A 23,732-nucleotide genomic window follows, 5' to 3' on the forward strand; every position below is an offset into this window, starting at 1 on the left:
TGGCCTAGGGCTGAGAATCTCTATAATTTTGCAGGTTGGAACTCTTATTCTTCACTGACCTGTTGTTATTTATTAATTTTTTGTATATTTTTTTTTACTAATGTTCGATTTGCCAACATACAGTATAATGCTGACCTGTTTTTAATTTTTTACTCTACCTTCCTTTTTTAAAATGTTCAATTGTGGGGATCCCTGGGTGGCGCAGCGGTATGGCGCCTGCCTTTGACCCAGGGCGTGATCCTGGAGACCCAGGATCGAATCCCACGTCAGGCTCCCGGTGCATGGAGCCTGTTTCTCCCTCTGCCTGTGTCTCTGCCTCTCTCTCTCTCTCTCTCTCTCTGTGACTATCATAAATAAATAAAAATTAAAAAAAATAATAATAAAATAAAATGTTCAATTGTGCTAAAATATTTATGAAATCTACCATCTTAACCATTTTAAGCATACAGTCCAGTAGTGTGAAGTACATTTGTGTTATCTCCACCTTATTTTAAGTAGCTGCTGATTCCATACCTTTTCTGATTTTGACCTGTCCCCAAAAAAACCTGCTGCACATTGGAGGAGAACTTATTTATCACATTCAGTTCTCATTGTTTGCCTGTGTTGTCTCTAGTTGACATGCCCATTCCTAGACTGTTGATGGACTTTTACTTTCGAATAGGACACTGAAGTAGTTTTAAAAGCATCACATTAGGTTGATTCCTTCTAAGAAATCAAATGACCGGGCAGCCCGGGTGGCTCAGCAGTTTTGTGCTGCCTTCGGCCCAGGGCCTGATCCTGGAGACCCGGGATCGAGTCCCATGTCGGGCTCCTTGCATGGAGCCTGCTTTTCCCCCTGCCTGTGTCTCTGCCTCTCTCTCTCTCTCTCTCTCTCTCTGTGGGTCTCTCATGACTAAATAAATTTTTTTAAAAATCTAAAAAAAAAAAAAACCCAAATGACCATTCACTCATTTTATGTGGGAAGCTTGTTTTTGTCTGGACCAGTCTTACTTTGGTGTTAGGGGTTAGAACTAGGTGGAGGTTCTGAGAAGCCTTGAAAGACAGGGCTAACTCTGGCCTACCTTCTGGACCTCTAACAGAACAATACCCAAAATACCCAAAACTCACTCCTGCCATACAGAGGACTAGATATGGCCCTTTCCTGGATACACATACTCAATGAATATCACTCAAGCCCCAGACTGGAGCCAGTACTGAAAAATCAAGTGTGTGCCTGTATCTCAAAAAATGAAGCTAAACTCCAGATAGTCCTCAGCGTGTTCCTGTTATTTATCTATTTTCTATAAAATAATTTACCAGAGCAATGATTGTGTACCCTTAACAGAAACAAGTCAGACATCATTATTAAGGAAATAGAATTAAGAATAAGCTGAGCACTTGGGAGAGTCATGCCTGATAAGAATCTATTCTATTCAAAAGTGAGGCACTTTTTATTATTTTTTTGGTTTTTTGGTGGGTGGTGATTGTTGTTTTGTTAAGAATCTCTTTCAGAGGTTCGATATGCTGGATAACACACTGCTTCTTCTTTTAGAATGCTGATCCTAAATCATCCCTCAAAGCTGTAAGCAGCCAGCTTGGAGAAGGACCCAGTGATGGACTGCCACTCTCAAGTAGCCTTCAGTTCCTGGAAGATGAACTTGAGTCTTCTCCTCTTCCTGATCTCAGTGAGGACCAACCTTTCGACATTCTTCAGAAATCCTTGCAGGAGGCCAATATCACTGAACAGACGTTGGCCGAAGAGGCATATTTGGATGCCAGTATAGGTTCAAGCCAACAGTTTGCACAAGCTCAGCTTCATCCTTCTTCATCAGCATCCTTTACTCAGGCTTCTAATGTTTCGAATTACTCAGGTCAGACGCTGCAGCCTATAGGGGTGACTCACGTGCCTGTCGGAGCATCGTTTGCAAGCAATACAGTGGGTGTGCAACATGGCTTTATGCAACACGTGGGGATCAGTGTTCCCAGCCAGCATCTGTCTAACAGCAGTCAGATTAGCGGCTCTGGTCAAATACAGCTAATTGGGTCATTCGGAAATCAACCTTCCATGATGACTATTAATAACCTAGATGGATCTCAAATCATATTGAAGGGCAGCGGGCAGCAAGCTCCATCAAATGTGAGTGGCGGGCTCCTGGTTCATAGACAGACTCCTAATGGCAATTCATTGTTTGGGAACTCCAGTTCCAGTCCCGTAGCACAGCCAGTCACGGTTCCATTTAACAGCACAAATTTTCAGACATCTTTACCTGTGCATAATATCATCATACAGAGGGGTCTTGCACCAAATTCAAATAAAGTCCCAATTAATATCCAGCCAAAGCCTATCCAGATGGGTCAGCAGAATACATACAATGTGAACAATCTGGGGATACAGCAGCACCATGTTCAACAAGGGATCTCTTTTGCCTCTGCCAGCTCACCCCAGGGCTCCGTAGTTGGTCCACACATGTCTGTGAACATTGTAAACCAACAGAACACAAGAAAACCAGTCACCTCACAGGCAGTGAGCAGCGCTGGGGGTAGTATCGTTATTCATTCTCCCATGGGCCAGCCTCACACACCCCAAAGTCAGTTCCTCATACCCACAAGCCTTTCCGTCAGTTCCAACTCGGTACACCATGTCCAGACCATAAATGGGCAACTGCTTCAGACTCAACCTTCTCAGCTCATCTCTGGCCAAGTGGCCTCAGAGCATGTCATGTTGAACAGAAACTCTTCCAACATGCTCAGGACCAACCAACCATATTCTGGACAGATGCTGAACAACCAGAATGCCGCCGTCCAGTTAGTGTCTGGGCAAACATTTGCTGCCTCTGGAAGCCCAGTGATAGTCAATCATGCCTCTCCTCAGATCGTTGGTGGACAGATGCCGTTGCAGCAAGCATCACCAACCGTATTACACCTGTCACCTGGGCAGAGCAACGTCTCCCAAGGAAGACCTGGCTTCACCACGATGCCCTCGGTGACCAGCATGTCAGGACCGAGTCGGTTCCCTAGTGTCAGCTCCTCCAGCACTGCCCATCCTAGTCTCGGGTCTGTGGTTCAGTCGGGCGCATCAGGATCAAACTTTACGGGAGATCAGCTGACCCAGCCAAATAGGACTCCAGTACCGGTCAGTGTGTCTCATCGTCTTCCAGTTTCTTCTTCCAAATCTACCAGCACCTTCAGTAACACACCTGGAGCAGGAACCCAGCAGCAGTTCTTCTGTCAGGTACGTTTGCTTTGTCATGCACACGTTTGTAGGATTACAGAACAGAAAAATGGAATGTGTATTTCACAGAATATAATTTTCATCCTAAGCTCCCAATTTATTAACTTCCTCTTTTCAATTTATGATTGATTACTTTTTTTCTTCCTAATTAAAATGTTTTATCCATCATAACATTGTGATTTGGAGTGGGGACTCTATAGTCAGACTCCTGGATTTGACTCTAAGCTTTATGACATACAGGGCTTACCTTAACTTACCTTTCTAGACGTAATTTTCTTCATCAGTGAAATGAACATATACTAGTTCCATTCTGTCAGGGTATTGGGATGATTAAATGAGATAATCCATATAAAGCACTTAGTGAAAAATAAATAAATAAATAAAGCACTTAGTGTAGTCCCTAACTGCAAATAGCAAATACTCAGAGCCAGTTGATACATATACTTGATGAAGTGGATTATTGGCATTTGAAATGAAAGCTTAATATAAATTATTTACTTACATCATGTAACTATGGACCAAGTGGAGAAGTTGTGGCTGCTTCTTGGGTGCCAACCAGAAAGGCTCGGGGACTCAGTGTGACTCATCAGTGGGTAACTGGCCTGCACCAAAGGGATGCATACAGAGGGAAGGATCCAAAATACCATGGGCAATTGGTAAACCCACAGAAGGATTGTTTCAGAAAAGCATCTCAAATGTCATCAGCTTTGGTTCTCCCGCCCACCCCCACTTGCTGATCCTTGAACTCCTCTAGCCTCTGGTTCCCGCTCATCCTGGTCTATAGTTCCAGCTCCACACTCTGCCTTCACCCCTATGGTCGACCCTCCTTAGTCCTCCATTTCCACCACCTTTCTCCTCCAATTTAGAAGTATTCAGAAACCTCTCTATGCCAGGTACATCGATCTTTCCTAAGGAAACAAAGATTATTTAGGATCAAGGATATTCTGTGTATTACTTTCAGTGTCAAAGGTGTTTACATGTGTTATGAAATAATGTTAGACTTCTAGAAAAGTTAAAGTTAAAAGAACAGTGTAAGGAATTCTCATATACACTTCACCAAGATTCCCCAAATGGTAACGTTTTACTACCATTACTTTTATCCTTCTCTTCCTTTCTGCCATGACACTCTCTCTTCTCTCTCTTTCTCTCTCTCTCTGTCTCTCTCTCTCTCACACACACACACACACACACACACACACACAATTTTGAGAGCAAATTGCAGGCATGATGCCTCTTTGCCTCTAAATACCTTGGACTTCGGTGTGTATTTTCTAAAAATAGACCTACATAACCATTGGTCATACATTTATCGAAATCAAGAAATTAGGGGTGCCTGGGTGGCTCAGTCGGTGAAGTGTCTGCCTTCGGCTCAGGTCGTGGTCTCAGGGTCCTGGGATCGAGCCCCCCATCGGGCTCCCTGCTTGGGGGGGAGTCTGCTTCTCCCTCTCCCTGCTGCTCCCTCTGCTCGTGTGCACAATCTCTCTCTCTCTCTCTCTCTCTCTCTCAAATGAATAAAATCGTAAAAAAAAAAAAAATCAAGATGGGCAGCTCTGGTTGCTCAGTGGTTTAGCACCACCTTCAGCCCAGGGCCTGATCCTGGAGACCCGGGATCGAGTCTCACATCAGGCTCCCTGCATGGAGCTTGCTTCTCCCTCTGCCTATGTCTCTGCCTCTCTCTCTGTGCATGTCTCTCATGAATAAATAAATAATATTATCACCAATCTAAAGACCTTATCCAGATTTAGTTGATTTTCCCAAGAATGTCCCTTGCAGCAAAAGGGCGAAAAATTATATTATTTTGTTTTATGGTCCAGGATCACTGTCTAATTTAAATCACTGTCATGTCTTTAAATTTGGAACAGTTTCTTCATTCTTTGTCTTTTATGACCTTGATATTTTTGAAGAGTCCAAATCAATTATTTTGTAGAATGCCCCTCAATTCAGGTTTCTCTGCTGTTTCCTCATGATTAGATTCAGGTAATACATTTTTGGTAGGATTGCCACAGAAATGATATGTCCTCACAATATGGACTTGTCTCATTACTGGTGGTATAAGCTTTGAACACTTACTTAAGATAGTGTCTGATGCTTCTTACTAAGTTTCTTCTAGAGGATGCTTTGACACTGTGTAGGTTGCTCATCAAACTTGCACATACTACCTTAAGCTTCCATTGATAATCCCTAACTGAATCCATCATTACGAGATCAACTATTACTATGATATGGCCACCAAATAGAGATTTGCTAACTCCATCATTTGTTCTACATTAATTGTTAGCATTCTGCTCTAAAAAAGCTTTTCCGTTTCCCCTTTTACTTATGTGTTTGCCTTTTATCAGTATGGATTCACAAATTCTTTTTTTTAAGATTTTATTTATTTATTTGAGAGAGAGAGCACAAGCGGGGGTGGGGGCAGAGGGAGAAGAAAAAGCAGACTTCCTACTGAGCAGGGAGCCTGATGCAGTGGTCGATCCCAGGACCCTGGGATCATGACCTGAGCAGACACTTAACCGACTGAGCCACCCAGGCACCCCTCATAAATTCTTATTTATCCAGTGAGTTGTAAATTGTTGCAGTCCCTTATCTTTGATGCTCAACTTAGTCTGATGGCCATTGGGCATCTAATGGTCACTGGTCCTTCTGACATAAATCCATAATGCCTTTGAGCATTTTTTTTTTTTAGGTTTTATTCATTCATTTGAGAGAGAGAGCGAGAGAGCACAAGCAGGGGAGGGGCAGAGGGAGAGGGAGAAGCAGACTTCCAACTGAGCAGGAAGCCGGACCCAAGGCTCGATCCTGGGACTCCAGGATCATGACCTGAGCCAAAGGCAGATGCTTAACCCACTGAGCCACCCAGGCACCTGAGGACTTTTCTTTCATTTCTGGCAAAACAAGATGTTCTGTGTTCATCTTTTACTTTCCTGCCTCTGCCCTCTAATCAACCATTTCTTTTTTTTTTTTTTTTAAGATTTTATTTATTTATTCATGAGAGACACAGGAGAGAATGAGGTAGAGACACAGGCAGAGGGAGAAGTAGGCTTCATGCAGGAAGTCCGACATGGGACTCGTTCCCAGGTCTCCAGGATCACAGCCTGGACTGAAGGCGGCACTAAACCACTGAGCCACCTGGGCTGCCCAAGAATCAACCATTTCTTTAAAGAGCCTCATTCCTTCTAGTGGAGCTCATTATTTAGAAACCAAGGTGTGAGCACTACATGTTCATTGTGACTGACTTAGGACTTATATATATTTACACACACCCAACATCTGTAGCTATTTATATATCAATCCATATTAAAAAACAGTGACTTCAGGGGTGCCTGGGTGGCTCAGTCAGTTAAGCATCCTGTTCTTGATTTTGGCTCAGTTCATGATCTCAGAGATCTGTGCTGAGCATGGAGTTTGCTTAAATTCTCTCTCTCTCCCTCTGCCCCCGCACCCGCCCAATAAATAAATAAATACAGGAATGCCAGGGTGGCTCAGTGGTTGAGCATCTGCCTTTGGCTCAAGGCATGATCCTGGGATCTGGGACCAAGTCCCACATCGGACTCCTCCTGGGGAGCTTGCTTCTCTGTCTGCCTGTGTCTCTGCCTCTCTCCCTCTGACTCTCATGAATGAATAAATAAAATATTTTTAAAAATAAATAAATAAATAGGGGATCCCTGGGTGGCTCAGCGGTTTAATGCCTGCTTTCAGCCCAGGGCATGATCCTAGGGTCCTGGGATCGAGTCCCACATTGGGCTCCCTGCATGAAGCCTGCTTTTCCCTCTGCCTGTCTCTCTGCCTCTCTCTGTGTGTGTCTCTCATGAATAAATAAATAAAATCTTTAAAATGAATGAATGAATGAATAAATGAATGAATACAATGAGTTCATATTGATACTTCAGATTCCAGTCCAAACCACTAGGTTCACTATTCAAGTCTCCTTCTTTTCCATTTCCAAACATCTTCCATATTTCCTTTTTTTCTAACAGTGAGAAAGGCAGTTCCACAAGACATTTACTTACTTGCTCGATCCTAAAATACACAAAAAATAGTTTTAGAATTGCTAATCCATACCACCATGAAAAACAAACCTACTAATAAGACATCAGCATTGGTTTACAGTTGTTGTTAGCCTACAGGTATATAGTGAAAATACTGTGTTTGTGGGGCGCCCGGGTGTCAGTTGGTTAAGCATTCAACTCTTGGTTTCTGCTCAGGTTGTGATCTCAGGGTCAGGAGATCAAGCCCCACATTGGGCTCTGTGTTTAGCAGAGAGTTTGCTTAAGAGTCTTCTTCCTCTCCCTCAGCCCCTCACTCCAGCCTAGATGCACACTTGCTCTCTCTTTAAAATAAATAAATAAATCTTTCAAAATACTGCATTTAACAGTTACTTGGCTGAGTACTCCCCCCCCCCCTTGGTGTAGTTATGCTATTCATTTGAAATACAGTTCTGCTTATTTGTCTCTGTTCATATTCATTGTAGGAGCCTTTCCCCACTATCCTTGTTGATTTTACCTATTTAATTTCTTTTGAATGTGTGTCCCATCAGCATGATTTCAAGTCAGGGCTCTGTAGAAAGTGTACTTGGAGACCTCACTCCACCCTTCTCTCACCCTTCCTCCATCCTTTCCTACCAGTTCTCAGCCACCTCTGTAGTCACCAATCTCATTTGTCTCTAGTTGATTTATCCTATGTTTATTTTCACACAAGTGGGCAGATACAGGTATGTTTTCTTATTTCCCTCCCTTTCTTATTCAAAGTATAGGGTGCTGTAAATACTCTTCTGCACTTTGGTGGCTAAAAAGTTTTATTTTTCTTTTTTAATTTTATTCATTTATTCATGAGAGACAGAGAGAGAGAGACAGAGAGAGAGAGAGAGGCAGAGACACAGGCAGAAGGCAGGCCCCATGCAAGGAGCCCGACATGGGACTCGATCCCGGGACTCCAGGATCACACCCTGGTCGAAGGCAGGCGCCAAACTGCTGAGCCACCCAGGGATCCCCTAAAAAGTTTTCTAAAAACACAAATGTCTAATAATAAAATGATTGGCTGTGATGAATGCTATGTACCTATTTAAAATATTTTTAAAGGATGCCTGTCTGTCTTAGTGGAGTGTGTGACTCTTATCTTGGGGTTGTAGGTTCAATCCTTATGGTGGGCATAGAGATTACTTTTAAAAATATAAAATCTTGGAGCATTAGGTAGCTCAGATGGTTAAGCTCCAACTCAATCTGTTTAGGTCTTAATCTCAGGGTTGTGAATTCAAGCCCCACTTTGGGCTCCACAAAGGGCATGGAGCCTACTTTTAAAAAAATAAATAAAACAAAATCTTTTTATATAAAAGTAAATAAATAAATAAAATGTTTTCAAAAAAGAACTTGGTCAGTTGAGCCTTCAACTCTTGTTTTTGGCTCAGGTAGTGACCTCAGGGTCATGAGATTGAGCCCTGTGCTGGGTTCTGCATTCAGTGTACAGTCCGCTTGAGATTTTCTCTTCCTCTCCCTGCCCCTCCTGCTTGTACTCTCTCTCTAAAATAAATAAATAAATCTTTAAAAAACAACAAAGAAACAAACCTAAAGATTTGGGGCATGGCTTACAAAATTATTTTAAGTATATGTTTAAATTTGAAATATTTAAAATGTGCTTTTAAATGTATAATAAAGAAGGGTGCTTGGCTGGCTCAGTCAGTAGAGCATACACTCTTGATCTCAGGGTCATGGTTTCAATCATAGAGCTTACTTAAAAAATAAATGTAGGGGCAGCCCCAGTGGCGCAGCGGTTTAGCGCCACCTGCAGCCCGGGGCGTGATCCTGGAGACCCTGGATCGAGTCCCACATCAGGCTCTCTGCATGGAGCCTGCTTCTCCCTCTGCCTGCATCCCTCCCTCTCTCTCTTCCTGTGTGTCTCTATGAATAAATAAATAAAATCTTAAAAAAATAAAAATAAAAAGGGGGCCACCACCTGGGTGGTTGAGCGTCTGCCTTTGGCTCAGGTCGTGATCCTGGGGTCTTGGGATTGAGTCCCTCATCAGGCTCCTCGCGGGAAGCCTACTTCTCTCTCTCTCTTCTCTCTCTCTCTCTCTCTGTCTATGTCTCTGCCTCTCTCTCTCTGTGTCTCTCATGAATAAATAAATAAAATATTGAATGGATGAATGAATGAATGAATGAATGAATGTATTTATGTAAGTAGGGGTGCCTGCGTAGTTTAGTCAACTGACTGTTGGTCTCAGTTCAGGTCTTGATCTTGGTCTAGAGTTCAAGCCCTGCATTCTGGAGCCTACATATTAAAAAATGTATTTTTATTTTTATTTTTATTTTAAATATTTTATTTATTTACTCACAGACACACAGAGAGAGAGAGGCAGAGACACAGACAGAGGGAGAAGCCCGCTCCATGCAGGGAGCCCGACGCGGGACTCGATCCCGGGTCTCCAGGATCATACCCCAGGCTGCAGGCGGCGCCAAACCGCTGCGCCACCAGGGCTGCCCTAAAAAATGTATTTTTAATAAATAATTTGTTTTCACTTTTAGAAAAATAATGAGGAGAGACAGTATGTTGAATTAAAAACAGAAAACCTTCTTGCTTACAAAACATCCAGAAATTTCATTAGAAAGAAATGCAATATAACATTAACACCAGTTTTCTGGATAGTAGAATTACATATTTTCTTCTAGTTTTAAAAACTTGCCCCACATAAAAGACATGATACCTTGATAGCATTTATCAAAATATACTTATGTATTTTTTAAAAAATAAGTAAAACATGCATTTGGTAAAAACTTAAAACAGGGTGCACTTGGGTAGTTCAGTTGGTTGGGTATCTGCCTTCAGCTTGGGTCATGATCTCAGGGTCCTGGGATCAAGCCCCTCATCAGGCTCCCTGTTTAGCGGGGAGCCTGCTTCTCCCTCTTACTCTCCGTCTCTCTCTCTCAAATAAATAAATAAAATCTTAAAAAAAAAAAAGTTAAAACAGTTCCAAAGTTATTTAGTGTGAAAAGTAAGTCTTCCTGCCAGTCCCCTTGTTTCCCTCCCAGAGGATGCCATCATTTCTAGATTATTTATAGTCTTCCAGAGATGCCCTCTGCATATACAGTAACAAATAGCACATAGAGCTTCTTTCCTCTACAATACACCATGGATATTTTTACTGAATTATGTAAATTGAGGGTCATTTTATGTCAGTATGTATTAATCTGCTTTATGTTTGTTGTTATAATTAATTATATATAATTAGCTACAGCATGATCTCTTATTTTCTGTATATAAAATAAGTAATGACTTGATTAAGAAAAAAATCTCTGACTTCCAAAAGTTTCATATCCAAAGGTAGTAAGAAGCCTCCACTGGCAGCTTGAAAGTAATTTTTTGTGACTTTTAATGCCAAAAAGTATTGGGAACTAGGTCAGTTGTATTATGTCAAGTGTGTTACTGCTGTAGGTTTTCTGGAACAATTAAGGTGTCAAGTGTATTGGAATAAGGAGGATACAAAAAAAAAAAAAAAAAAGGAGGGCAGCCTTAGAGGCAGCATGAATTAGAAAAGTAATGTTGAGGGGAGGGACACCCAAGTTGGCTCAGTTGAGCATCTGACTTTGGCTCAGGTCATGATCTCAGGGTTCTGGGATCCAGCCCCGCATTGGGCCCCCTGCTCAGCAGGGCGTCTGCTTCTCCCTGCCCCTTCACCTACTCGTGCTCACTCTCTCATGCTCTTTCTTTCAACTAAATAAATAAAGTATTTTTTTCAGAAAAGTAACGTTGAGGTATTATCTAACATTCAAACCCCCAGGACATCCAGAAACACTTAGAGTGACTCTATTTTACTTTATAATTTGTGTAAATTTTCTGCACAAATCACTTTATAGAATGTTGTAATAAACAAAAACACCATTTCAGGGACGTTCCATGTTTGTCTATTTGGAGAAATTCAACCCCGCGAGTTTTAATCCTATAGAGGGTTAATTCTAGAGAGGAATAAGTTTCTAAATATAAATTTTGGGGATCCCTGGGGGGCGCAGCGGTTTGGCGCCTGCCTTTGGTCTGGGGCACAATCCTGGAGACCCGGGATCGAGTCCCACGTCGGGCTCCCGGTGCATGGAGCCTGCTTCTCCCTCTGCCTGTGTCTCTGCCTCTCTCTCTGGTGTGACTATCATAAATAAATAAAAATTTAAAAAAATAAAAATAAATATAAATTTTGGTTTTGGTATGGAAAATACAGTTTATTTGGTTCAAAATTCAAAAGGTATATATATCATAGGGAAAGGTATATATTATAGTGAAAATTTTCCTCCTTCCATCCCCCAGCCACCCAGTTCCAAAATAACCAATTTCTTATAGAGTAATGTAAGTTACCACCCCACCTTTTGTATTGTGAAAACTTCCCAAACCCACAGAAAAATTGGAAGAGTACAGTGAACCCATTCACCTAGATTACTCATCTGTTGTTTGTTTTGCAACATTTGCTTTATCTGTGTCGGTTTCTCTCCCTCCCTGTCTCTCTCTCTCTACACACACACACACACACTTTTCTCTGAACCATCTTGAGAGTAAGTTACAAATGTTATGACCTCTTAGCCCTAAATACGACAACCAGAGGTAAGGCCTATGGAAAAAAAGGAACACTATACAATTAGAATAGGTAATAGAAAACTGTAATCAAATACAAAGTTTGGGAAGACTTCCCAGAGGAAGTGACCTCGGACCAGAAATCTAAAGAGTGAACTAAATGGGTTCACCAGCTATCTCATAAGAACAAGGACCTTCTTCAATACAACCACAATATCACTATCACACTCAATAAAGTAAATATTAATACAGTAAAATTGTATCAGATTTCTTCAGTTGACCCAATAATGTGCTTTACAATGTTTCACTCCGAAATTCAATCAAAAGAACACTGATCTAATCTATTGTCACACCTCCAGTCTGCAGCAATCCAGATCGTTTGTTTTACAGAGAAGCCTCAGTGTGTTGTCTGATTGTGTCCTCATGATCAGAGGCAAGCTAAACAGTTGTGGCAAGACACAAAATTTTGGCTGGGCCTCTTATTGGTGATTCTGGGTGTGATCACTTGGTTAAGGTGGCTTCTGCCCAGTTTCTCCTCCAGGCACTCAGAAGTACCTTATTCCCTTTGTAAAGCAGAAATGGTCTCGAGGATTGTGCTTTGGGACCATGTGACTGTCCTATTTCCTCATCTCTTACCTGATGATATGAGACTCCATCAGTGAGCCTCACTGAACGCTACATTGGTGGTTGCAAAATGATGATTTTCTAACTGTATTCTCCTATCTAGAATTTTTGGTTGGGACTTTTCCATAACGAAGAACTTTTTCTTCTTTCTCTCTCTCTCTCTCTCTCTCTCTCTCTCTCTCTCTCTCTCGTAATGCTATGAACTCATAGTTTAAGGGCTTTTCTGTGATTTTTTTTTGCATTCATTTTTAAACGTTTTATTATGGGGAATTTTAAACATAAACAGAAGTAAAGAAAATAGTGCAGTGAGTCCCCATGCACAGTCAGCTTCAGTGCTTACTGACTCATGGCTGTGCTTGTTCCATCCATCCCCAGCTAACTCTCCCTCTCCCACTGCCCAATATAATTTTGAGGCTAAGCTAGACGTGTAAGTTCATCTGTGATATTTTAGTGCCTGTCTCTAAAAGATTGTGTATTCTTTTTGCAATTAATGTTGCAATCAACTGCTTCCATTATTCTTTTTGATGCCAGAAATGTCCCAAATGTTGTTAGTGGAGGCCTGCTGAAGCTGGCTTCTACGCCTTTGACATGGCCCCATCTACCTTGAGCACTTTGTGGCCCAAGATACTGTGGGCATGTCTTCTGATTACCTTGCCTCAGACCTAAAATCAGCCATTTCTCCAGAGAGCCCTGTGAACTTAAATCCTTCAATGCAGAGAGTAATTTACAGGATTTAAACTTTCTTGTAAATAGATTAATATTCAAATTCAATTATTAAAGGAGGTGATTTACAAGAGTTTAGCCTATTAAACAAAGAGAAGTATTTAAGTCCAAATCTCCTTAGATCACTAGAAGATTTAGTAGATCATTAATCCCTTGAGAGCAGCACCCACCATGCTTTCCGTGTTGCCAGAGTGATCACAGCTGGTCTCCAGCCCTTCCCTGCCCCTCCCTACTTTCCCTTCCTCCCTCTAGCTCTGCCTGACAACCTTACTCTGGAGCCATTGGATTTTCAGACACCCAGACTCCAAAATCTAGTTGATGTTTTTTCCTCTCCTTCTATACTTTTTTTTTTAATTTTTATTTATTTATTCATGAGAGGCAGGCTCTGGGCTGAAGGCGGCGCTAAACCGTGGAGCCACCCGGGCTGCCCTCCTTCTAGACTTTTAATAGGTTACTAAATCCTACACATTCATCTTTGAATGTCTCACACCTGTTCTTTCCAATAATAGTAAAGTAATGATCATGTATGTTATTAATAACTGGTACAGTGCCAGGGGCTCTCTATGTTATTACTAATCCTTACCTTGGGGCTACAAGTTGTTACTGTTTCCATTTCACAGTCAAGGAGATGGAGGTTCAGAGCATGGCCAAATTGCTCGGAAAGGCGGACTTTATCTGCTAGCTGGCTCTATTGTACCCTTTCCCATTTCTCTCCTTTTCTGCATCCTTACCCTGAGCTAGACTTGAAGAGAGACTGCAACATAATGGGAAAAACAAGAGTTGGATTAGGAATCAGAGCTCTCGGGGATCCCTGGGTGGCTCAGTGGTTTAGCACCTGCCTTTGGCCCAGGGTGTGATCCTGGAGTCCCGGGATTGAGTCCCACATTGGGCTCCCTGCATGGAGCCTGCTTCTCCCTCTGCCTGTGTCTCTGCCTCTCTCTCTCTCTCTCTTTCTCTCTGTCTCTCATGAATGAATAAATAAAATCTAAAAAAGAAAGAAACAGAATCAGAGCTCTCTTGTAGGTCCTACTTTGCCAGGGACTGGTTTTATGATCCAAGTTTGTATTTTAAACTCTCTGAGCCCTAATTTTCTCTTCTCTAAAAGAGGAACCCTAGCTATCCGATTGAACCACCTGGGAAGCTTTTTAAAAATATGGGTGCCTGGGCCTCTCCTCCATAAATTCTGATTTAAATGACCTGGAGAAAGGACTCCAAGCATCAGCATTTTTCAAAAGCTCACCAAATGATTCTAAAGAGCAACCAGGATAGAGAAGCACTGGGCTAGATGATTTCCAAAGCCTATTCTGACCCGAACACATTGACAAATATAGCAATTATCTGGGTGATTGATTTGCCTTCAGCCTCTTCCTAAAGGCAGATTTCCACCACATTAATCTTCCTAAAACATTTGCTTGATAACTTGAACTAAGTTATCTGAGACTCCCCATCGCCACAGGAGAAAGTACAAACCCCTGGCTGGCAGTTAAGCTTCTCTAGGTGGAAACCGTTCATTTTAGCCAGGCAGACCAGCTCCTCCACATCTCCCTGGCTAGGCCAGACTCATTGTGAGCCCCACGTCTTTACTGACAGGTTTACATTAAACTTTCTTTCCTAGGGATCCCTGGGTGGTGCAGTGATTTAGCGCCTGCCTTTGGCCCAGGGCGCAATCCTGGAGACCGGGGATCGAATCCCACGTCCGGCTCCCTGCATGGAGCCTGCTTCTCCCTCTGCCTATGTCTCTGCCTCTCTCTCTCTCTCTCTCTCTCTGTGTGTGTGTGTGTGACTATCATAAATAAATAAATAAAATCTTTATAAAAAAAAAAAACAACTTTCTTTCCTAGCAGGTAGAAGTGCTTCCTTTCCTTCAGTGTGCCACCCAAAGGACTCCACCCAAAGCCCCTAAAAGATTGAAGCCTTGGGGCCTCTGGGTGGCTCAGTGGTTGAGCATCTGCCTTTGGCTCAGGTCATGATCCCAGGGTCCTGGGATTGAGTCCTGCATCCAACTCCCCACATGGAGCCTGCTTCTCCTGCTGCCTATGTCTCTGCCTCTCTCTCTCTGTGTCTCTCATGAAAATCTTAAAAAAAAAAAAAAAAAGAAAAGAAAAAGAAAATCTTAAAAAAAAAAAAAAAAGAATGAATCCTTTTTCAGTCTCCCCAGATACTTTTTGTCCATAGAGACTCCTTACTAGGTACATAATCACTTCCTTCCTTCGTATCTTCCTTCCTTCCTTCCTTCTTTCCTTCCTTCCTTCCTTCCTTCCTTCCTTCCTTCCTTCCTTCCACAGTACTTCAGTACCTACAAGCCCTGGGCCAAGTCCCAGGGATACAACAGTCTATTGCACGGCAAGATGCAGACAGAGAAACTGACAGCCACAGGGCACTGTTTCAGATGCTCTGGTAGAAGTAATGCAGAATGCCAGGCTCAGAAAAGAAGCCTCTGACCCAGATGGGATGGTTGGGGAAGGTTTCCTTGAGACAGTGGTTTCTTTTTCTTTTTGTTTTTAAGATTTTATTTATTTATTCATGAGAAACACAGAGGCAGAGACATAGGCAGAGGGAGAAGCAGGCTCCTCGTGGAGAGCCCGACGCAGGACTCAATCCTGGGACCCTTGGATCACACATCCTGAGCCAAAGGCAGACGCTCAACCACTGAGCCACCCAGGCATCCCAAGACAGTGGTTTCTGACTGAGACTCACTAAAGGAAGGAAGAGTTACCTAAGTAGCAAGGGCCTGAGTGAAGAATTTTCCAGCAGTAGGAACGGCAGTGCAAAGCTTGGCAAGAGAAGAGACTGTGATACTAAGGGGACAGGAAAACAAGTTCAGGTGAGGTGCAGAAGATTTCAGCGGGAAAGATGAGCAAGGATCAGATCATACAGGATCTTGTATATCATGTTAAGGAGCCAGTGTCATAATCTAAGCATGGAATGCTGAAGCCCTACACCAGCCTGGTGGCACCAGAGATTGTGAGAATGGAATGGATTTGAGACACCTAGGTTAAATAGAACTTTTGACTGATTGGCTGTAGTGGAGAAATAAGGATGATACATAGACTCTTGACAGTGATACCAGGTTCACTGAGATAGAGAACATGAGAAGAAATTGTGGTTGGAAGGGCAATCATGAGTTTAGGATATGTTTGTCAAGTCTAACAACCTATAGGACAACCACACAGTATGATAAACAGCTATATTCACCGAAACATAGGACCAAAATGTGGACTCAAATGGTGTCTGACCAGCATATATAAATGGTAACTGAAGTGGTAGAAATGGATGGGAAATGGAGCGGGGGCAGGACCCCTGGGTGCCTCAGTGGTTGAACATCTGCCTTCGGCTCGGCATGATCCTGGAGTCTCGTGATCAAGTCCCACATCGGGCTTCCTGCATGGAGCCTGCTTCTCCCTCTGCCTATGTCTCTGCCTCTCTCTCTGTGTGTCTCTCATGAATAAATAGATAAAATCTTTTTTAAAAAAAAGTAGCCAGAAGAGAACCCCTAAGTACCTCAATATTTAGGGAATGGACATAGAAATAAGAGTCCACAAGTGAGACTCAGAAGGTTCCAGAGAGGAACCGATGGGGTTCAGATTTTGGAAGCTAAGAAAAGAAATGTTACAGGCAGGGGGGCAGAGGTTGGCAGAGTGAAGTGTCACTGAGAAGTCAGTGGAAGTAAGGATCTGGATGCTTCTGACAGATTTAGCAACAAATAGGTTGGTACTGTCTTACCAAGTAGACCCTGGTAAGACTTGTTTCCCTGGAGTGTTAGGTGTAGAAGCCAGACTGAAGTGTAGACCAAGGCGGGAATGGAAGGCATGGTAATGAGTACAAACAACATTCAGAAAAAGAGAGGTAATTCATAGCCACAGGATTTTGGTTTTGTTTTTTTGGTTTTTTGTTTTGTTTTGTTTTAAAAGATTGTATTTATTTATTCACGAGAAACACAGAGAGAGGAGAGGCAGAGACACAGGCAGAGGGAGAAGCAGCCCCCCCAACAGGGAGCCCTATGCAGGACCCAACCCCAGGGCCTCCAGGATCATGCCCCAAGCCAAAGGCAAATGCTCTACCTCTGAGCCACCCAGGTGTCCCGGATTTTGTTTTTTTTAAAACATGGGAAAGTCTTGCACTTTTTTCAAAACTGATGAGAAGGAGATGGACATGAATTCCAGAGCACTGGTGGGATTCTCTGTAGAAGAGAGGAGGGATGCCTCTGCCATTGTAGTGAGAAAAGCAAGGAAAGATCGACTGGGGATGTGGGTAAGGTTATACCCATGGTGGTAGAGAGTTTGAATGAGTTCTTACCTGGCTTACAGATTCGAAGATAATGAAATAGCATTGAGTAGAATGCTATTCTGGGCAAAGGAGCTGACCAGGGAAAAGAAAGGATTGCCGGACAGACATGCAGGCCCAGTTGAGGTCGGAGACCAGAATTACAGTGCACTGATCAGTTGCGTGGGGGTGGGTCTGGGTGTTTTCTGAATGGCGAGCTTTCAGAGGGCAGACACTGTGTTGGTATCCTTCACCTGCTTTCTCTGTAATTACCACAGTGCTGTGTACACAGTTGACACCCAAATGCCTCAGTCAAGGTGCTTTGTGTTGCAACCCTCACCCTAACACATTTAGCAAAAAGGGAGAATGTCTAGGAAGTATAGTGTAGCTCCTCATAAGGCCAGAAATCAAGTTCTTTGCTGTTCTCTTGGCCTAGTCAGGATAGTGCGACCTTCTGTCTGTCTTAACTGTTCTTTCTCACTCTTCTCCACCAAAACAGCCTCCCTAGTCCAGCTTTACATTATTATCCAAGCACTTAACAGAAACTGGCAAATGCAGTGGTTTCCAAAACTTGGTAATGCATTCGAATCAATTGGAGAGCTTTTTTTTTTTTTTTTTTAATTTTTTTAAATTTTTATTTATTTATGATAGTCACAGAGAGAGAGAGAGAGAGAGGCAGAGACATAGGCAGAGGGAGAAGCAGGCTCCATCCACTGGGAGCCCGACGTGGGATTCGATCCGGGTCTCCAGGATCGCACCCTGGGCCAAAGGCAGGCACTAAACCGCTGCGCCACCCAGGGATCCCTGGAGAGCTTTTTAAAGTTGTAAATTCCTAAGTCCCACATCAGATTTCTGAATCTTGTGGATAGAACCCAGAAACTTTGTATTTCAGAAGCTCCCTAGGTGATCTTGATGCGACTAGTTTATACCTGCATTTGAGAACCACTGCCCTTGGGTATCCACTCCCCACCACCACTCTAAATTCCCAGGCGAGGGATGCCTGGGTGGCTCAGTGGTTGAGCATCTGCATCTGCCTTTGGCCCAGGGTGTGATCCTGGGGTCCTGGGATTGAGTCCTGCATCTGGCTTCCTGCATGGAGCCTGCTTCTCCCTCTGCCTATGTCTCTGCCTCTCTCTCTGTCTGTGTCTCTCATGAATAAATAAATAAAATCTTTAAACAATAAAATAAAATAAATTCCCAAAAAATAAAATCAAATAAATTCCCAAGAGAGCCTAAATGACCCAGGAGAGTCTGAATGATGGTGCAGTAAGCCATGGCCAGAAGGGCAGGGGCATGGGTGACATGAGGAAGTAGCCATACAGGGCCTCTGCTGCTCTATACTAGGCCTTTGTTCAATTTAAGAAAAAGTGCCCCTCTAGATAGATAAACTGCTACACTGGCAGGCTTGGCACTTTTGATTGATTGATTGATTGATTGATTGGGGGGATAAGCGGCAGAGGGAGAAGGAGAGAGAGAAGAATCTCCAGCAGACTCCCTGCTGAGTGTGAAGCCAGGTGTAGTGATCCTGTGGTCATGACCTGAGGCAAAATCAAGAGTCGGACACTTAACCGACTGAACCCCCCAGGTGCCCCAGGCTTGGCAGTTTCAGATGGAAGAAAAAGTGCTCCTTCCCTTCCTGAAGTTTAGCTTTCTGTGGCTCTGGCAGGTCACACACATTTGTGTGTTCTCCATCCTTGCTAGCTGCAGCCCATTTCTGTGGCAGTGAGGCAGTTCTCAGAGCGGAGTGTGGCTGGGCAGACCCCAGACATCTCCCTCATTCAGTAAACTCCTGTTGTTGGATAATATCTTTTGGATATTGGATAATAGCAAGTCGTCTTGCTGGGTTGGAATTTGTTTCTTTCAAAGAGTATCACAGTGGGGAATTGACGTATTAAATATTTTTATTTGCTGGGGTTTTTCTGTATTTTTACATGTAAAAATATAGAATCCATAGGATCTAAAAAATTAAGATGTATATTGATATTAGCAGAGTTCTTTGAGCCAAGTTCTCAATAAAATATCCTTAAATAGTCTATTTGTGAAGAAAAATATATATATACATATGTATATACATATATATGTGTATATATATATATATTTTTTTTTTTAAGAAAATATATTCAAAGAGCAAGTCTCCTCTAAGAGTTCAAGAAAAAACAGTAGAATGGTAAATTTTATTTCTGGAAAAGATTGTCAGCTGTGAGCAACCTGAAGTTTTCGGGAATGGGAGAAAGTTGATGGTTCCTGAAGGGGGCAGTGGTTGGACTGGGAGGGAGGGACAGACCCCATGACTCCTGCTGCAGTGGAATTCATTCACTCAGTTTATTTAACAACTATTTGCTGTGTGCTCACTGTGGTGCCAGCCCTGTTCTGGTGCTGGGAATAGAGCAGTGAACCAGACGGAGAAAAGCCCCGTCCTGAAGATAAGTGGACTGGGAGCAACCAGTGAACTTCTGGAGACAGAGCAGTCCCCAAGGTACTGGAGCTTTCCAAACATACAGAGCAGCTACATTGAGGTTATTCTACTGCAGGGGCCAGGATAGGTTCCCCTGTGGATTCTAATTCTTCCTCGCCACCTGCCCCAGCCCCTGCAGTTGCCCCACAGTGTAACAAGTGCAGTGACTATTTTCCCAAAATGCACAGATGCCAATGCTTAGACTCACACAGGTGTGCAAGGGAACCATAAAACACTCTAAAATGCGCTCAGATGAGAGGTGTCCCTTTCAGAGAATAGTCTTGTTTTAGACACAACAGTACTTCATGCCCTCAAGTTGATGGCGAATTCTCAGGTTTTAACCTAGGATTGTTCTAGGTTTTTTCGCTTTTACTCTTCTGTATTGTGAAAGAGAACACATTTAGAAAAGAAAAGAAAAAAGAAAAAAGGAAAGGAAAGGAAAGGAAAGGAAAGGAAAGGAAAGGAAAGGAAAGGAAAGGAAAGGAAGAAAGGAAGAAAGAAAGAAAGAAAGAAAGAAAGAAAGAAAGAAAGAAAGAAAGAGAAAACACTAGTGTACAGTTAGCAAAGAATTCTAAAGCAAATTCCCATCCATACGAGGACTCAAGAAATAAAATATTTTCAGGAGTCCCAGAAACTAGCCTCCTCCATTATGCCTTCCCAGCCACAGCCTTTCTTTCTCCTGGCTTTTGTAGTGATTTCTTCCTTGCTTTTCTTTTAGTTTTACTACTTACAAATGCAGGGATTTTGTCATTCATCTGTTTATTAGCTATAAATCACTTTAGGTCATGTCTGGTCAATAAGGTAGGAGATCAGGCTGGATAATGCCATTTTTTTAAAAGTATGCTTTAAAGCAGTAAGGATGATATTCCTCTGTTTCATGTGAACTAGGTACATTGGAAAAAATCCCCAACTGTTGTGTAATAACAGCACTGCCATAAGGACTATGGTCGTTTGAACATTTTCACTCTTGTTCATCTATTCTTTTGTTTATCTGGTTAGTTCAGAGTCCCTCCTAGTGGATAGCCTTGCCCTATTAAACCACATTTTTCCCAACTTTTATCTGTTTTGTTTTTTTCCGAGGTGGCCCTTTGTGTCCCTCCCCTGAAAATATTTGTGAGGAAGGCCTTGCTAACTGTTCGCCACAGGGCTCTCCACAATCCCAGTGCCCTCCTTGTGGACAGCTTCCTACAGTAGGAGAGTGGAGTTCCGTTCTGGCGGAAATGCTGCGTGCAAACACGGGAGAATTTTACCCTAGTGGTTTTGTTACTAAGAATGTATTACCTGTCTGCCTAGAATGGTGTAGATCTGATCTTCCCTGCTAATGGGAGGATGAGCAAGGTGACCATTTCCAACTTTGTAATGACCTCCTCCAGTCTTTCTTGGGTAGTGTCAAATCCTTCTCCATTTTTGTATTAGAAAAGAGAAGCCGGGCTTCTCCCTCTGCCTGTGTCTCTATCTCTCTCTCTCTCTCTCTCTCTCTCTCTCTCTCATTAATAAATAAATAAATAGTCTTAAAAAAAAAAAAAAAAGAGAAGCCGGAGGCCTGAGTGGCACAGTTAAGCGCCTGCCGTCAGCACGGGGTGTGATCCTGGGGACCCAGGATTGAGTCCTACATCAGGTTTCCTGCGTGGAGCCTGCTTTTCCCTCTGCCTGTGTCTCTGCCTCTCTCTCTCTCTCTCTCTCTCTCTCTCTCTCTCTCTGTGTGTGTGTGTGTGTGTGTGTGTGTGTCTCATAAACAAATAAATAAAATCTTTAAAAATCAATCAACCAATCCATCCACTGATGGTATACAAAATATAAAACTGGAGGAAAAACTCTGAAACCTTGCTACACTGTGAAGTAGTAATGACCTAGACGGTTAAAAATTGAGAGTAATTTAAAAGCCCTTATCATCTTACTTTAAATGAATTGTAGAGAGAACAGATTTTTTTAAGCCAAAAGGAGCTTTGCCAGTCCTGAAACAACATCCAATTCATCCTCCTCATTCATAGAAAAGAAGCACACACCCATTAGGACATCAGATTAATTTTTTTTAAGTAACTTTTTTTAAGATTTTATTTATTTATTCATGAGAGACACAGAGACACAGGCAGAGGGAGAAACAGGCTCCATGCGGGGAGCCCAATGTGAGACTCGATCCCCGGATCCCAGGACCACACCCCAGGCCAAAGGCAGACGCCCAACCACTGAGCCACCCAGGCGTCCCCAGATTAATTTTTCTAATAATATTTTCCTTGGGCTAATATTCAGTTGAATTTACATTTCCCAGTTACACCTGATGATGACATGATGTGAACTAGAGACATACTGGTGGCAGAGGTGACACATACTCTAGATCATGTACACAGCAGTGAGTGCTGACAGTAGGTTTGGCGTTGGCACGTGGGCCCTGACCAAGTACTCAGAGTCCATGCAGACCCCACATAAGGATCTTACAGTCAGGGTCAGAATCCTTGCAAGTGTAATAGAAAATTACTGGGGAGAGAAACTGTTAGGGATAGCAATTGAGTTTCTGGTTCAGCCTTTGCATCTGAGCACCACTAACACAACAGTTCCAGGAGCAGGAAAGCAGTCTAGTCTCAATTTAGCATCTCTATGAATGGCATCCAGAAAATTCAGCATGCCCTTAGATTTCTTTAAAGGGTGTTCTCTGTGATTCTCCAAGTGTGATAAGAGAATAAAGTAAAACTCTTGCTTTGGAATCTACCGTGAAGGTGATGCCAGGTAGGCATAACAGGCTTGACTGGTGTTTTGAGTAATCTATTAAAGCTTTTAGCCATGAAATTAACTTTTCCTCTTGGCCATATTTTTCACAGGCTCAGAAAAAAGGCTTGAATCAGACTTCCCCCATTTCTGCTTCCAAGACCACAGATGGCCTGAGACAAGCACAGATCCCTGGCCTCCTGAACACCGCACTGCCAGGTCAGGAGCCTCTGTAGTAAGCTCCCCTCAGCTGTCCCCCATCCCTCCCAAACCCAGAGGATTTCTTCTGCTGTGCCTCATCCTGCATGCAACCTTTCCCATTCCACCTCATTCCCGCTCAGACCGTGCATCTATATCCTTTCCACCCAAATAATAGACCATGTTGTGTTTGTACCTTCACTGAGTATGCTACCAAGAAAGGAAAAAAAAAAAAGCACTTCTAGTTTAATTATGACACACTAAATTATGTGGAAAAAATGTGCTGCTTAGAAACAATAAAATCTAGTACCATATGGCACAGGTGACTTTGTAACTGTCCTCATGTTGCTTTATTTATGTATCTTTGGAATCCCTCCAAGAGAAAAATATGTGGGCTATGGCTTCCATTTCTTCCAAAACATTGAATAGCTGCACTGCTCAATAAATACTAGAAAAGTCAAAAGCAAGAACACTCCTAGTCAGCTGCCTATTTGGGCCTCCCTTCCTTAATTTGTGAGCATTTGAGAGTTTGGTAATACTCACAGATTACTGGTTGGAGGCCTATTCCTTGACCTTGGGTCATTTGAAACTGTAGCATTGACAGCTATTATTTATTACCATTTATGTATGTATTTGTTTCTATTTACTACCTAAATAGGCTTCACTAGTCCTGACCTCTGCCTCTAGAGCTTTTGTAGATAAATGTACTTCATGCTCCCCTTCCTCAGAGCAAGCATCCATGATAAAGAAATCCCTTTCAGAATGGTCAGTAATCCATATACATTGGACTCTGTGGGTTAGATAAGGGGCTTGATTGACTGTTTCTGTTGTCTTATGTGTTCATTCTAATAGGGCAGGATTCTGGAAGCAAAGTTATGCCGGTGTCCTTAGGAACCACACAACCACAGCAGGAAAAAGTAGTTGGATCATCTCCTGGCCAGCCAGCTGTGCAGGTAGAAGACAGTTTGCATAGCTGCTTCTTAATGTCGAACATAATTGAGAGAAAATGTA

At 42.7% G+C, this 23,732-nt stretch overlaps 1 protein-coding gene across 3 annotated transcripts in view; it reads left to right on the forward strand.

The window, feature by feature from the left end:
• BICRAL (BICRA like chromatin remodeling complex associated protein) overlaps positions 1-23,732 on the forward strand; it is a 78,991-nt gene that overhangs the window by 41,120 nt on the left and 14,139 nt on the right. For all 3 annotated transcript variants that reach the window (XM_025990922.2, XM_025990923.2, XM_072732170.1), the window contains 3 exons: positions 1,532-3,211; positions 22,637-22,742; positions 23,574-23,674. In XM_025990922.2, the coding sequence (XP_025846707.1) occupies positions 1,532-3,211; positions 22,637-22,742; positions 23,574-23,674 (1,887 nt within the window). The remainder of the gene's footprint in view (positions 1-1,531; positions 3,212-22,636; positions 22,743-23,573; positions 23,675-23,732) is intronic.

Source organism: Vulpes vulpes, chromosome 1, assembly GCF_048418805.1.
Source record: "Vulpes vulpes isolate BD-2025 chromosome 1, VulVul3, whole genome shotgun sequence".
NCBI lineage: Eukaryota > Metazoa > Chordata > Mammalia > Carnivora > Canidae > Vulpes > Vulpes vulpes.